Genomic DNA, 16,589 nt, shown 5'->3' on the forward strand with positions numbered 1-16,589 from the left:
GTTGAACTTGGAGTACTTCTCAATTTCCCAACTTATCTCTAATTGTTGGTATTATTTGCTGACCCTTGAACTGCATCTGCACAGACTGCTATATCTATGTCCACCCCATTGAAGTCAGTACACCATGTAGAACTGAGGCTGTGCCTACCAGAGATCTTTCCCAGTGATATTGTCATGTCAGTTTATATGTTGTCCAGAAGGCATCTCTCCTCTAATTTCCATGAATCCAGTTTTTTGTCTTTCCATTCCTTTGTCTTTCTATCTTTTGAATAAAATGTAATTTGTATTTTCTATGTTGCAAGTTAGAAGTTACACCAGGGAAGTAAACTGTAATACTACTTTAACTGCAGACCGTTTTTGTTTGTTAGTACTTAGTGCACAATATTTGGAGTAATGTCTATCTGTTAAGCATTGGACCTGATGCTTATTCCACTTATACCAGTGGAATTTCTGTGTTAAATAGTTACGTTGGTGTGAAAAACCTGTAAATAAGAGCACACTCAGTCCTACCATACAATTATTTAAATTTTGAATGTCTCTGTTTACAAAAACCTTAACCGTTTGTTCTACGTGACTTAGATTTTTTCTCCAATGCCTGCGGAGTCTTGTGAGAATGTGCACTCTTCATTAGACAGAAGAATCTCAGTTAACAGTGAGAAGACAGTCAAAAGGGAAAGACTGAAAGAACTGATTTTTCCTTCCAACTATGACCTTCGCCACTTGCAGTATGCAACACATTTTCCTATACTTCTGGTAAGCAAACTGTTTACATTTTTAAGTTGAAATGTCAATACATGGAGGAATTAGCCATAGTTCAATTCAAGGACTAAAAGTTTGTTTTCTTGGGGGGAAATGGTCACTTTGCAGAGATTGTGGCATTGTTAAAGCTTAATTGAGATGCTCTTTGCTTCTATGCTTTTACTCTAATTTTACTGGAAATTACTAGGTTTTCCAGGAGTCAGCTTTTTTTCCTCCTCTTTTTTCCCTTAAAAAGGGTAGTCTAAATGTGGTACTTTCATTTTCTCTTTTTTTTTCTGTTTTAATTTGCAATGTTGCCAGCTGTGTTACGTCTTCACTGAAGCATCCTGTAGAAATAGCAGAGTGAGTGACAAATACTAGAGAGAATTTTCTGTAGTGCCGGTAGCAGTCTAGAGATGGTAGCATGGAACTCAGCACAGATTGAATACACTTTTCATAGATTCATAGAGTGGTAAGGCTGAAAGGGACCTTGGAAGATCATTGGGTCCAAGCCCCTGCACCAAGCAGGAAAAGTAGCTGGGGGTCAGGTGACCCCAGCAAGGTGACTTGAAGATTCCAGGGTAGGTGATTGTACCACCCCTGGAGGGAGCTTATTCCACAGTCTGGACACCCTGACTCTGAAGTTTTTCCTAATGTTGAGCCTGAATCAGTCTTCCAGGAGTTTGTGGTCATTATTTCTAGTTTTCCCCTCAGGTGCCCTGGTGAACAGTTGCTCACTGAGCCCTTACTACTACACTAGGGGAGTACATTAAGCTGCTACCAGGTTCCCTCTCAGCCTTCTTTTTTTCAGGCTGAAGAATCCCAGATCCTTCAGCCTTTCCTTATATGGCTGGTGGCTCTTCTTTGGACTCTCTCAAGCTTGTCCATGTCCTTGTTAAAGTGTGGTGTCCAGAACTGGATGCAGTACTCCAGCTGCGGTCTCACTAGTGCTGAGTAGAGCAGAAGAATCACCTCCTTGGTTTTGATGGAGATGCATTGATTGATGCATGCCAGAGAATTATTTGCCTTGCTGGCTACAGCAGTGCCGTCGCACTGCCGGCCCATATTCATCCTGTGGTCTGTTTTTACCCTCTGGTCCCTTTCATTTGTGGTGTTAGTCAGTTTGGTGCCACCGAGCCTGTAGGTGTGTTGGGGGTTATTCATCCCAAGGTGGAGCGCTTTACATTTCTCAATGTTGAACTTCGTCAGAGTCTGACCAGCCCAACTTGCTAACCTGTCTAGGTCTGCCTGTATCTGTAGCCTATATCTTCAAGTCTGACTATGCTCCCCCATAACTTGGTGTCTTCTGCAAACTTGGCCAGTGACCTCTTCACCCCCACATCCCAATTATTAGTAAAGATACTGAAAAGTACTGGGCAAAGCACTAACCCCTGTGGGACACCACTGCCCATTTCTCACTAGGATGACTTGGATCTGTTCACTGTGACTCTCTGGGTCCTATCCTGCAGCCAGTTTCTCACCCACCTGACTGTCTGTTGAGGACATTGCGGATGCTAGATCAAAGGGCTTTAGGAAGGCTAGGTATACAATGTTGACCTGCTCTTGTGTCCAGGTGGCAAGTTTTGCTGAGAAACACTACGTTTTTCCCTATTTACATTTACTTCACATATTTATCATAACTTTTTGTTTGTTCTTAGGTGTTGTATTATTTTTATATTTTCTGTACCAAGTCATTTTTTCTTCTAACAAAACATCAGGTTGTTTCTGGAAAATAAGTGTTTCATATTATAGAAATTAAGGCTTTAAACATTGTTATTGAAAATTGCCATTAATTTCCTTGGAAATGAAATTCTTGGCATGGAACTGATTCTGGTATTTTTCAAGTAGTGTTTCAAAATCCACCAACCTGGGAATTTGGATAAGTAGTATAATAATTTTCCTGCATCGAAGTGAGATTCCCAAGTTACTGCCAAGTGAACTGAAGTCAGAGGATGCAGGGTTTGTCTGGAGAACTGTGTGAATATTGGAAGGACAGAAACTGCACCCATGAATCGGTTGCAATGCAAAATTGTAGCCTTTCTGGCTGCTACTCTCAACCCTGGGACTTAAAGTCTTAAAATTTATTCCAAGCACAGCTCCTGTATAGGATTTGTAACTGCTGCTCTCTGGCTCTATGAGTGTGGATTCAGTGGTCTAACCTGCTTTTCTTCTGTCCTTTCCCCAGATCTCTGAACCTGCCCATACACAGTTGCAAATAGTTTTGCCTTGGCAGTCTCCCTACTGCCACTTTCATAGCTGTCCTCCTCCATAACAGCTTTGTTAAAATGAGAACCTTTTTTAGTGCCTGTTGTAACTGGTGGTTTTTATTTAGGTTTTAGGTTTACAGGAGCTGGATCCTAATTTTAGCCAGAACACTGACATTGGGTATGTCTGTCGAGATGTATAGACTAGGAGTGTGTGAAGCGGGCCCTGTTTGATTCGGATTCGGCCCAAATCAGGGACAGTGATTCAATTCATGGATTTGGATCACTGACATGATTTGATTAGGCCGAATATGAAGATTTGATGCTGATTCTGAGAATCAGTGATTTGGACATAGACACAGCTTTAAATGCTTTTTCTACATATCTTGAGGTACCAGCACAGCTTTTGAATGGTTCAATGCTGGAGTATCCTATAGGAGTGCAGGGGGCCCTCCATGTGGTTGGCAGTGAACCCAGAAGTGGACTGGCTTAGAAATCCTCCCCAGACCCAGGAGGCACCAGTTGCGAAGCCGGGGGGAATGTGGGGGACATCCTGCGCTCTCCCCAGCAGATCCAGAGGTGGACTGGAAGTGCTTCTGGTTCACTTCTGGGTCTGCTGCTGAGCATGCTGGGGAGCCCCCGTGCTCCTGGAGGACACTCCATGTGCCCCAGCATCGCAGCACTCACGAGGCGCCTGCTACCTAGAGGTATGTAGAAAAAACATTTAAAGCTGCGTGTATGTCTGAATCTCTGAATTGATTCAGAGGGTTCCGATTTGAGTCGGAGAGATTAAAGGGTCCTTTGATTCAGTTTAGGTTCAGAGATTCGGTCACTGAATTGGTCTGAATCTCCACTAAATCAAATCAGGGACCGAAGCTTTGCACAGGCCTAATATAGACTACAGCTTGGGCACGCAATAATATGAGAGATGGCATAGGTTTTTGTAATACTTCATAAATGTTTTGTTTTGGTGAGATTTTGGGGATGTGCTGAACTTAAAGCTGTCTTGTTAGAAGCATAGGCATGGGAGGAAATAACACATGGTGAGATATTTCAGTAAAAACAAGTACTGCATTAATTTCTTACTTATGGGTCACTAGTACAAACAAACATTTGCATTGAACAGGAATGCTGATGATGTTGGTTGGATGATCTGAATGTTTTCTGATAAACTTACCAATATGTCAAAACATATTATAGAATCAGGAAATTTGGGTTGGAAGGGGCCTCAGGAGGTAATCTGGTTTAGTCCCCTGCTCAAAGTGATACCACCCCCAACTAGATCACCTCAGCTAAGGCTGCCTGTAGACAGCTTTGTCTGTGACACTAGCAATGGTGAAATGTAAAAGGACTGGAGAGCTGACATAGGTTTCCTTCCTTGGCTTGTTTTTTTGGCATTTATCAGTAGGCTTTTGGAAAATCAAGAGCCCTGTCCCCACACTTGTATTTGTGTCTCTCTTGGTAGTTTCAGGAGGAAGGGTAGTATTGAATGGGCTTAGAGACAGAACTATACCTCAGCCTAGAAATGTTCAGTCAAAACATAGAAAAATGTTAATGATAATAGAAAACTTTTCCAACTGTTGGAGCTATCATTTGAAAAAATAAAAAGATACAATGGGGCATCTGTAACTTTTGCTTAACCCCCCTTGCAAATAACAGAAATCTTACACTTTAACTTGTGCCTGTTAGCCCCACAGTCTAATAGGCACAATTGCTCCTGGATACTTTTTAGTTGCTTGTTTCCAATTGTTCAAAATAGAATTTAAATTTTAGATATTTGAGGGAAAATACCTAGTTCTTTTATATCTCTGAAGTATTTTGGGTTTACAATTATAATTCATCCAGATTGCCAGTAACTTGCATTTGCCTTTGATTATAGGGTGTTTTAAGATGTATGGTGGTGTTTTTTTCTAAGTGTCCTGAATATTAGGTACTTAACTATTGCTGTGTGCGTACATGTGCATATGAGAAAGAGATTAATTGAAAACTATTAATTGTGAACATAACAAAAAAAGTATTTTATATTCTTAACTCTTGTTCATCTTATTCCATTTTAAAACATTTCTGAAAAGGTCACAACAGTAATTGCCTGTTACTTGTTGCTACCAATGAATTTACATTTCATTCAAGTAGTAGAAAGGGAATGGAGAGAGGTATTGGAAGAATAAAAAAAATTATTTGAAAGCAATTGTTGGTGCTATGTAAGTCAATATGGTAATGTTTAATTAGTCCAGTAGAAAATTGCTTTCTTCAGGAAATAATTCCTTTTAACATTTTCTGGGTTATCTGAGACTATGGTAAGTCTTTTGAAGCTTACGTTTCACTGTTAAGCATCAACTTCCTTGATTGCACTGGGTATCTTAATACAGAAAGTCTTAATGTTGCTTTATGAAAGAAAGGTAAGTCTAGGTATTTTTCATACGTAAAACTTTATTAGACATTTTTGTTTCTCTCTAGATAAAATGCATTATCGAACATTTGTCTCCTCCTATATGGGTATTTTTATGCAGACCTTTATCACATTGGTATATTAATAGTAAGTAATACTGAGTCCTTAGAGAGAATAGAACTGTGCACTATTCATTAGGTATATGAAACTAATAAAGCAGTCCATGTGCGTCAGGTTTTCATTCTCCCCATGTTCGGCAAGTGCAGGATAGTTGTATATGTGATATCCATCAATTAGCTTAGATTGAACTATGACAGTTTTGCACAGATTCTCCTTCTGTGAGACCTTTTGTTTCTCTTTGTGCTGTAAAAGTTGCGGTAATTTTCAATCTAAATGTTTTGCAAAGATAAAAGTACAAAATAGGATCAAAGCAAAGATTTGACACAGCGAGCAGCAGGGTGGATTCCTTTGCTTTAAAGAGTATTTGTTTCAGATGACAGTTAGTTATAGCATTACTCTGGCTCAAAGTGTAGGGAATCCGAACAATATGGTAAGGAACAAAACATATTATGTAGCCTGCAGTTATTAATAAAATATTCACCAGGGCTTTCTTCACACTCGCATAACTCTTACTGTATTTGTTTTGATAAAGTTGTCTGATAATGAGGCAGTTGGAAATAAGTATCATGGCTGAAAAATTGAGGAAAATTGCTGTACATATGAAATTAGTAAACACATGCCAGTCTCTTCCAAATTCTGTTTTAAAAGCAATGCATCCAATGGTAGGCTGTTCCTTGATTTTTCTGATTGGAATTGCCATGTTGGGCACTGTTATAAGAAGCACCATTATCCATACAACAGCAGATAACATCTTGGCAAAACCAGGCTCCTGGATTCGATACACTTTGTAGTTATGCATTAACTGTAGACAACGGTCCATGCTTACAAATCCCAAGAATATAATCGACAAATACATGTTAATGTAGATGAGACATGCTGTAAATTGGCAGTGAAAAATTTTCAGTTTCCAAGAAGCAATGCCTATGTCTACAGCTATTTTAACTGGCAGTGCCAAAGTCAACAGGAAGTCAGCTGTTAGCAGGTTAATTAAGTATATGCTGATACACTTTTGGTTTTGATCCTTTTGTGTGAATGCCCATAGAGCAAAACAACTCCCAATAAATCCCATGAGGAAAATCAAATAGTAAAAATAGGAAAATGGTTCCATCTGATTATAGATATTGCAGTTCGAGACATTGCTTAAGGACATATTAATTGTCTTGTGGACACGTAGGTATTTTTGCTGTTATAAGATATCCAGAACCTGTGAAGTAATAAAAGTAAGACATCAACTTTCCTCAGAACAGCACAAGTTTATCAATGTGAGAAATGTGTTCCAGTAAAATTTCATTAAGATGTGTGGCCAAACTTATACCTTTTTAATAGCCTTTAATGTTTCACATTACATTGTAGAGGTTTTGTTTATATTCAAGCAATTTCTTAACGTAGCCTGAAACTATTGTTGCAAGCATATTGATGTCTATGAAACTTTACTCTCATGAACAGCCTCTTTAATTCATGCTACTGTGGGGTAAATGCAACTATATTTGCAAAGTCATGTAGCTAGTTAATAAGGGCCACACATAAAGTTTTTTTTACGCCAGTACTTCACCTCAGAAAATTAGTGAATATTTGTAAAATACTTGGCCATAAAATATAGCATAGAAGCATGAGCCTTAACAATAAGATGTCAAAAGCAACATACAGGTATATCCAACAGAAACAGTTGAATTTAGCTATAAGTACTAATACATTTGGTTGAGCAAGGGAAAGACACTGAATGTTTTATCAATCTAATAAAACCTTTCAAAAGAAGCTGTCAAAGGTGATTTGGTTGCCTCATTTTTGGTTTTATCAGAATGTAGAGAGAAAAGATGTATTTGCTTAGATTATGGATGTACGTATTTTCTTTATTGTAACTAGCTGAATCAACTGTTGCATATCGGAGTTTTTCTTTTAGTTGCATTGCTATGAGTACTGGAGAGAGAAAATTGTTTGACTGTCTAAGAAATGAAGATAGCGAATGAGTCTTGTATAGCTTCACACTTAACTTCTTATTTATATAGTGCAGATTCTTCCATTTGTTAAAACTTGTCTGTTTTACTGTTCAAATGTAAATGTAGGTTGAATGCTCAAATGGTATAGTTTTACTATATGACACAACTAAAAGATCTGAACTGTAGCTATGCTGTTGCATTAGCAGAAATATAATTATGATAAAGGAGGTTATTTTGCTACAAAAATATATGTTTAACTTGAGGTCAGAAAAAATACCTCTTTTTCAGGGCCAGCAGAAGGTGAAAGTGGCAGAATCCTCTAATGGGAATGAAGTTCTGATATTGTTCCCCAGTGACCTATCCGATTTATTTTCAGATGGATTCTAGAATTAATTTTGTCTAGTACTCTGGCAGCCCAAGTGAGATGAAGAGCTATCTTTTGTGGAATTAGAGTAGATGTATTTTAAGCATACAATAAAGTAACAACACAGCATGTGCTATGAAAACTACTGTTTTTAATGTACAGTCTTCTAGCTTTTCAGTGCATTTGGCATATTATATAATTCATAGTATATATACCAAGCTATATTTAAGCACATAAAATATTTAAAAAATACATACCTTGCTTCTTATTGTTTAGAATCTTGTAGGCATCAGTCTCTAAAGTGCTTGATTAGCCTCAGCAGGTAGTTGCCTCATTGTCTGACAGCACGCTAATCTCTTATCCTTCAGTGCATTTGCTGGTTTTAAAAAGGCTGTGGTTTTTAAATGTGTTGATTGACGTAATTAGAGCCAGCATTCAATTGCTAAACCACACGGAAGTTACCTAAAAGAGATATGACAGAAAAACCTAAGTGTTCGCGGAACCTCCAAAACTACCTTTTTCCTCTTTCAGAGCTAACGTTATAAAAAATGTTTTATTTGCTAAAGACAAACTGCAGCTGTCATGAGGCTGTGCCCACATATGTGAACTTGAGCACAATCTTCTGGGTATTGTGCACTTGACTGGGTAGAGCCTGGAGTAGATGGGGACAAAAAAACAGCCAGAGGAAAAATATCCTTTTTAACTTCTGATATGTTCATATCCAGTTGTAATGAGTTTTCACACTTGAAGCTTTTTAATGGCATTTGAAGGAAAATAAAATATCAAGTCTTGCATCTTGATACTTTCTTGTATCAGATGGCCTTTGTGGCCTGTAGTCTCAGTAATATATAAGATTTTAAAGATAAAACAAATAAACAACTTTTATTTAATGAAAAGCTAGGGACTAATGACTTTTTTAAAATCCTGATCTATTGCTTAGTTCAAGACATGAACTGGGAGGGTTGACCTTATGGCATTTCTCCTGGGAATCAAAAGTGTAAAACAAACAAACAGCCCCTTATAAATAAGGTTTCTGAACTCAATCAAAAAGTTGAAGCAGTAGAACAAGTGTTGAATTCAGCCATGTGGCCTGCTGTGCTAAGACTACTGTAAAGAGAATTAACAAAATTGAGCCTATGTTCTTTGGGAGCAGCTACCAGCATTAGCAAAACTTAATTTTTTACAGAATTGGGCTAAGTCTTTGCATCAAAACCTGAAGGAAACCATGCTAAGCTTGTCTAGTTTCAGATTTAGTCATCAACTCAAAGCTCAAATTGTGTTTGTCAAAACATTTGTGAAACTTCATAAACTGGAGTGATCTTGGGTTTCATTTTAAACAAATGTGGGCTGATTTATGCCTTTCCATACAAGTCATACTAAATTTATGATTCTCCATTTTTCCCCCATGAAACCCAAAGCTCTCCAAAATGCATTTCATGTTGAGACTTTTGGATTGAAGCTGAACCTTAAAAGAAGTTCCACAGGGTTCAAAAGAGGAAGAAGATGTTCAGTAAAACCTGCATAGGGAAATCTCCCTAGTGTTTCATGCTGGTTATTCATAAAGAGAAGAGGCATGGGATTATCTCCAAATTTACAAATAATAATAAGCAGCATAACATAATTGTATGGTTTGATTTTCTGGCTGAGCAGTACTGATGGTCCCCAACTTGGGCAAGTTTACTATATTTACCTGAATACACGGTAATTTCAAATTCAAGGCAAGCTTTCTCCCCCCCCCCCCACAAATTCCATACATGGAAAATTTATAAATTATAATTTAATTAGTGGAAGATCATATTAAATTTGCATCCCGCAGCTGCTGCGTTAGGGAAAGCAGTGGCTGGGGGGTGAGGTGCCAAATCCATACCTCTTGTTCCTGTGCCCCTAGTCCACCCCCGCTACCTGATCTACCAGCATGTGCCGCCTTGCCCCTCCCATGCCTGTATCTGCCTGCCTCCCCCTCCCTACTCCCTGCTCACCCCTCTTCTTGCCTTCTGCTGCTGCTTTCTTCTCTGGAGCAGTCAGCAGCAATAGTGCCGTAGCCCCAGCCCAGGCCCAGCCCAGCCCAGTCCAGTCCAGTCCAACCTGGATAGGAGGAAGTGATGGGAGCTCTTGGCATTTGGGTCAGGGCTGGAGGGACTGGAGCCAGAGCAGAAGGTAAGGGGGATGTGGGGCAGTAACAGGCAGAAAGGGAAAGAGATGGGGGAACAGGCTTTAGGTTCCCTATACCCATCCTGTTGTGTCCTTTGTGCTTGCCCCACCACATGCTCTTTTCCCCACCAAATGAAACATTCTGGTCTGGGGCAGGTAGTGGCACAGATCTGGCTTTGAGCTGGGGCTAAAGCTGGAGCTGAGGCACTTCCTGGCCCAGGCCAGTACTCAAATCCAAGATGAGGCTTTTTTTTCCCCCCATGTATTCCTCCTCCTGGCATTGTTTTGGGGAGATTCGGCCTTAGACTATAATGGGGAATCACTGAAATACCTACAACTTTGTCATTTTTTGGCTGATTTGGATACAAATTGCAGGGATGGTAACCCTTTCTGAGGGCATGAAACCTGCCAAGTTTCAAGGAGATAGTTGCAGGGGTTTCTGGGAAACTGTACCTCAGACTGCTGAAAGCTAAACTCGTGCTCTGTGTGTGTGTTAAGGCAGATTTGGATGAAAACAGCAGGGACAGTAGCCCCTTCTGAGGGCATGAGGTCTGCCAAATTTCAAGGAGATAGGTGCAGGGGTTTCACTGCCAGGGAAAACACAGCTGTCTTTTTAAAAAACGTGGGGAGAAAAAAAAAAAGCGAACAAATATAAAATGAAAGAAAAGGATCGAATAGGGATAAGTAGATAGATTCTAGTTAGTAAGCTATATCCAATCCTTTCCAAGAACAGAAGGTAGCAGGAGATTGACAAGGTAGAAAGCCATGCTAATCCAGTACCTTTCAGATGATGTTGCTCAGGCAGAAACAACTCACAAAAGGCACAGAAAGCTTGCAGACAGAGGCTTATGTGCTGTTTCTACATCCCTCACCCAGAGGGATGTAGTTGGATGTGGTTGGAAGGGGACTCGGGGATTGGCCAGCCAGAGATGTCAGTCTTTTCCCCCCTGTTCCCCCTCCATCTTCTCAATTTCTGTTTCCCTGAAAGACTGTCATGTGAATTTCTGAATCTTCTCAGAATAGATTTGGAGGTTTTTTGTTTTTTGGTCTCCCAATTGGGATTTGGTGATTTGGCCTCTGAATTGGGCGAAATCTTAATTAAATTGTGGCCTGAAGCTTTGCACATCCCTGAGCACTGCTCAGCCTTTTGCCCCCTTATTGCAAAAGTGGTGGGGGTTGGTTCATTGGATCAGATTTTGCATGTCAAAATCAGAACCTCGCATCTGGATTGGACTCTGTGCCAGGCAGAATTGGGCTGTGCAGCCCCATGGCTGTCTCTGCCCGATTCTGTGTGCTAAGATTGGGGCCCTGGGCTCTGTGCCACCTCTGTCCAGTTGTGAATACCTGGATCAGGGCCCAGGGTCTTGCACCATCCTTGCCCAGTCTTGAGTACCAGGATCGGAGTTTTAGGCCTTGCATCACCTCCATCCAGCCTGGCATGCCTGGATCAGGGTCCTAGGGCCCTGTACTGCTTCTATACTATCCCAGATGGTAGGATTGGGCCCCGTGCTACCCTGCCCACCTGGTATATAGCATGCAGGGCCTTGACCTACAGGCGTTGACCCATGGAAGAACCTGTACTTATGACAGCATGTTTCTTTCCTGACCTTGAAAGGGTACAAAATCTCTCTGCATCTTGCCATTTTCTTTGATGTCAGCAAATATGAGTAAAACCCAATTGGAAAAAGTGTAGACCTGTCCATTTCCCACTCCCCCACCCAAACCCAACTGGTTCACCCAGAGGATAATTATTTACTATTGATGTCTGAAGGGGCAGGCATCTGTGCTGATGGGCTGAAAGTTCCATACCTCCTGCTAACTTGTCTGGGTGTCAGTATGCTGCCTGCCACATGATAGGATTTCTGGTTTTTCAGTTTACTTTTTAAAAAAGCTGGGAAATCCAGTGCAGTGGCATTTTAAGTGTAAATAGTATTAAGGTTCCAGAGTTGGCCCCTGTACGTTTGGGAAATAACAGAATTAAGCTAGCCTCTACAATCTTACTTCAGCCTCCCTTAGTATAATGCTGTATCATGTGGTATCCCATATTACTTATCCTTGAGGTACTTCTGCCTTTTTCAGTGGATAGAGATGGCAGTGACCACTTAATCAGTTGCTAGTCAGTTTTTTGCTCTGTGTGTGGCCCCACGCCTGATTTACTGATGAATAGACAAAACTGTTAGTTTACTCAGGGGCTTCTCCAAGAAGCTCATCACAACGATATTCAAGTTTTTCATGACTATTAATTTACTTTCACATCACCCCCCTGAGATAAATGGCTACTGCCCCTCTTTCATACGTGGCAAACTGAGGCATAGAGTGATCAAGGTCAAAAGTATTTGCTAGTTCTTGATGCCCATATGGGTGTACCTAGGGCTTGATTTCTGCACCCCAAGTATTTAACCTTGTAGAGCGCATCATTATGTTCAAAGTGCGCAGTTCAGGGACAGCTGCATACTCTACATATTTTGCCGGATTGGACTCTAAGCTCAACTTGGGCATCTGTGAAAAGAGGAATGCACAATTACTATTGCCCTGTGAAAAGTTTGATTTCAGTGAGTTGCCTAGCAACAGAGGAACTGTGACTGAGAAAGTATAAATCCAGTTCTGTATGCAACATCTGACTGCCTTAACTTGGAGACTGTCCTTTCTATTCTTACAATCCCCTGTCTCATTCTCTAAACATTTTCTACCTTCTGCAGCCTGACAGGCAGGAGGTTTTGAGATGGACTAGAGTTTTTTTACAACACACTTTATTCATTGTTACAACAGCTCTATCATGTTCACAGAATGAGGTAGGGATCCTCTGGAAAATATGGCCTCTGACCATGGAATTTAACAAATGCATTGTACTGTATACGAGAACAAAGAGGTTGAATTGAACTTGCATTAACAATGTTAAGTCTGATACTTCCTAGCTGTTAAGTGCATTGAAAACTGTTAATTCTTATGGTTTTGTTTGTAATAAACAGATGTTTTTTATTGGCCTCATGATCACTAGAAAGAGTTTGAACACCATTAGTAAGACCAGTCATTTTAAGGCACCTCTGTTGGGAGGCAGTACATTGCCTCCCAGCTTCTAAAATAAGAAAAAAGGATACGGATTCATCATAGAGAGGTGTTAACAGCATTATTTTGGACTGTTAAGGAACGAAGGCTCTATTTCAGATTGTGCAAAATGTGGCCTGTGGGCGAGATGTGGCTCACTAGGCCATTCTATCTGGCCTGCGGGGCCCCTGAAAAAATTTAGAAAATTAATATTTATCTACCCCTGGCTGCCTGTGATGCAGCCCTCAATGGCTTGCCAAAACACAGTAAGCGTCCCCCCGGTCAAAATAACTGCCTGCCTCTGCTCTATCTATTCTAGCCCTTCTTGTCAGGATGAATAATATTAATAAAGCTGGGAATTTTGTGGTTTAATTGGAGGTATTGATATTTGAATTCAGAACACTTGCATCCACATCCTTTTTTCAGACCTTTATTCAGGAAGACACTTGAGCCTAGGGTTATGCTTTTCTGAAGTAGTACCTTAATGATCACTTCTAATCAAATTATTGATCCACAAGCCTTTATGTATTTTGCATCCACACAGGCTCAGTGACTTTTCTCTTTCAGAATGACAAAAGATTGTTGTCGCTACTCTGCTTTTCCATCTTGGTAATACTAAAAGTAGCTTTGTACTGATGAGAGGATGGTCCAATGAGCAGGTGACTGTAACTTTATTGTTGTTCTGCATTAGCTCTCTAGCTGCCTTTTGTCGTGAGAACAAGAACTCCACTTGTTTGGGTATTTCAGAACAATATATAGATGGAAAGAAGTAGGCAAAGTAAGAACCTGAAATTTGATGTCCCAGTTGCTGTATTGAAGAATATTTGATGTAAGTGGACATGATATTGTGACATAAAGGGCAGTTGCATAACGACCCTTCTAATATTGGGATGTAGGAAAACAATATATTCAGAAACATATTCTGGTATCAAAGATATAGTAATGCCACAGGGCTTTGGGAGGGCGAGTTACCTGTGGGAGAAATGCAGCTGTATTTTTTTTTTTTAATGTTTCCTTTATGACTTTTATATAAATATTGTTAAACACAGTTAAAGATTTAACATAGCTCAGACAACTTGTGTGTGTGTGTGAGACTTACATTTTCAATCCTCCTAACGTGGAACTAGATGAAATCTTTAATTTTTTAATCTGGATTTATGTTGGCATCTAATTACATGATTAAGTGCTGATCCCTCCTTTTTCAAATGTACTTTTTTTTTCTTCCCAGGAACTGATTGTAATGTATGCTTTATAAATCTAGAAATTGGGAGAATAGAAAAAATGAGATATAAATATTTTATCCTTTTGAAGTGGCATTACCAATATTCATATATGTCATTTTTAGGGAAACTGTTCTCTTACTTATGATCTTAATGTTTGTTTATAGGGTTCTCTGACATCACTTATGCTACCCCAGAATAGCTGATGCAAGTCTCAGGGATAGCTTGGGGCAGGGATAGCTTGGGGCAGCCTCAGGGAGTGGAAGGAAATTCTTCCACTCCCCTGCAAAAAATTTTGCCTCAGACTCCTAGCAACTCAGGCTGTAGAGGAGCAGGGCAATTTTCTTCCACTCTCTAAGACTGCCCCAGACTGTCCCTGAGACTCCTAGCAGGTGAGGCAAGCAGCCTTGGGGTTTGGGAGGGGAAGAATTGTCCTCACCTCCCAGTGGCTGCCCCAGGTTGTGGTGATGAGAAGCTCAGCAAGGCAAAAACTTGGTGGGCCCCATGCTGGGCTGCATGTGACAGAGACCCAGCAGGGAGGACTTCTTTCCCCTCCTTCCTGAGGCAGTGGCTGAAGCAATCAGCAGCTGGGAAGGCAAAGGGGGAAGGGCTGCTGAGGGTTGAAAAGCCCCCACCACAGGGGCTTTTCTCCCTGCAAATGTTGTGTAGACCCTGGCTAGGGTGTCTGGGGATTTGTTCCCCTGCCCCTGTTTCTATGGGCTGATGGACACGGGCTGGAAAGATGCAGACGAGTGAGGCAGTCCCTGCCCCACTGAAGCAGATGGCATAGCAAAGCATACTGGGATGCTGGGGGACTGTGAGTTAACTTGAACCAGGAAGGGATCTGGGACAGAAGTTCCATAAACCGATTTGACTGAAATCAGTTAAGTCTGATACTATATTCAACTAGGCTTATCTTCAGTTGGTTTTGGCCATTTTGAAAGCAATTTATGTGCATTGAACTTCCATTCTGTTACAGATTTAAACCAGTTTCCCATCACTTAAACTGGTTTATGTGTAACTTCTGTCCCTAGCTTTAGAGTTAAATGTACAAAATTTTAACATATTTTTTAGTTCAATATACCTCATGTGTTTTTAAGTCTTTAAATCCCCACAAGGAGGGTTCTGCTTTGTGTTTGTGAGTATTCTATGTGCAAATGGCACCATATGAAAATAATGAGAAGACTTTAAGTATCCTCATGCTGTGCTTCCTAGCTGCTAATGACAATGCTTTATATGTAGTCACTATGATAATGTAAGAGAACAAAGAAAATGCTTGCTAGACTGCAGTGTGGTATTCTGTAACTTGTCATCAGTTTAATCTGGGGTTGTATAGTGCAGTACAACTGATTTTTATTAGCTCTCTTAACAAAGATGCTTCTATGAAACATGTACCATTCATAAAATGGGTACATGCACTGGAAGACACAACTATTAACTGAGAGAAATCTTGCAAACACTGAAGTCAATGGGAGTTTTGCTACTGACTTTGAGAAAGCCAACTGTGCGCTGAGGAAGTTTGCCGGGGTGGGGGGAGGGGTATGAGGAGTGAGCCTATAAAACTGAAGCTGGCAAAAGGATTCTTACTTACTGAATTTAGCTCCTGCTCCTGAAAACCTCTGCTTTTTTCATCCTGTGTCCGCCCTGCCCCAGCTGGCCAATGCCTATCCTAGCCCCATCCCCACTCCCTCCCTCACCATGGAGGGGCGTTGATTTGCCCCTGTACAGCCCTTCCCTTCCCCTCCCCTTTCACCACAACAGACTTACCAGGCAGACTCAGCTGTATCAGAAATCAGATCAGTATTGGCCGATATGCCTCCTTAACAATTGGGTATTGGTATCGGCCCCCCAAATGTCTATCCCAAATGTCTATCAGTGCACCCCTAATAAAGATAAGGCTACACAAATTAGGGATGATTTTCATTTTAACTTGTCATTACTCTCCTCAGTTATCTATTGTTTTAATTTTATGCAGCAAATAAGGAAGCATATTTATGGAAATTTTTGAATGTTCTTGCCATGTCTCTCCTAAAATCTGTAGCAAAGCAGTAAAATAGCAATAGAATCCTTTTCCACTTCTGCTGGACAAATATTTTTGTCCACTACTAGTAGGAGAGAATCTACAACATTTCAGATATTTCTACAAGTTAAGAAAATCCTAGGGAACCGTAGAAATGAACATTCTTTTTTGGAATTTTTAAAAAACAGTTTGGATAAAAGATTACGGTGCACATTTCTGTAAAGGTAAGGGATCTTTGGATATGTAATTTTGGTGCAGGACTGTTTCCAATTCAAATAATAAATACAGGGAACCAAATGGTTTCAAGAAATGTGAGTAGCTTACTTTCTAGTTCTCTGGTTCAAATATTATATAGGTTAATGGTGACAAATAGCCATTGCCCTGGGTTTGTGGTCTCAAAG

At 40.4% G+C, this 16,589-nt stretch overlaps 2 protein-coding genes across 9 annotated transcripts in view; one reads left to right on the forward strand and one right to left on the reverse strand.

The window, feature by feature from the left end:
- The window catches only part of MED12L (mediator complex subunit 12L), a 315,648-nt gene that overhangs the window by 101,118 nt on the left and 197,941 nt on the right, over positions 1-16,589 (forward strand). For all 8 annotated transcript variants that reach the window (XM_090055417.1, XM_090055416.1, XM_090055409.1 and 5 more), the window contains exon 15: positions 580-753. In XM_090055417.1, coding sequence (XP_089911543.1) covers positions 580-753 — 174 coding nt within the window. The remainder of the gene's footprint in view (positions 1-579; positions 754-16,589) is intronic.
- On the reverse strand, positions 5,431-8,152 carry GPR171 (G protein-coupled receptor 171). The gene is made up of 2 exons (XM_090052947.1): positions 8,010-8,152; positions 5,431-6,655 (listed from the first exon to the last, which is right to left on the reverse strand). Exon 2 carries the CDS (start codon positions 6,599-6,601, stop codon positions 5,630-5,632), a length of 972 nt encoding a protein of 323 aa, XP_089909073.1. The 5' UTR covers positions 6,602-6,655; positions 8,010-8,152; the 3' UTR covers positions 5,431-5,629.

This window comes from Crocodylus siamensis, chromosome 6, assembly GCF_052110815.1.
Source record: "Crocodylus siamensis isolate JL-2025a chromosome 6, ASM5211081v1, whole genome shotgun sequence".
NCBI lineage: Eukaryota > Metazoa > Chordata > Crocodylia > Crocodylidae > Crocodylus > Crocodylus siamensis.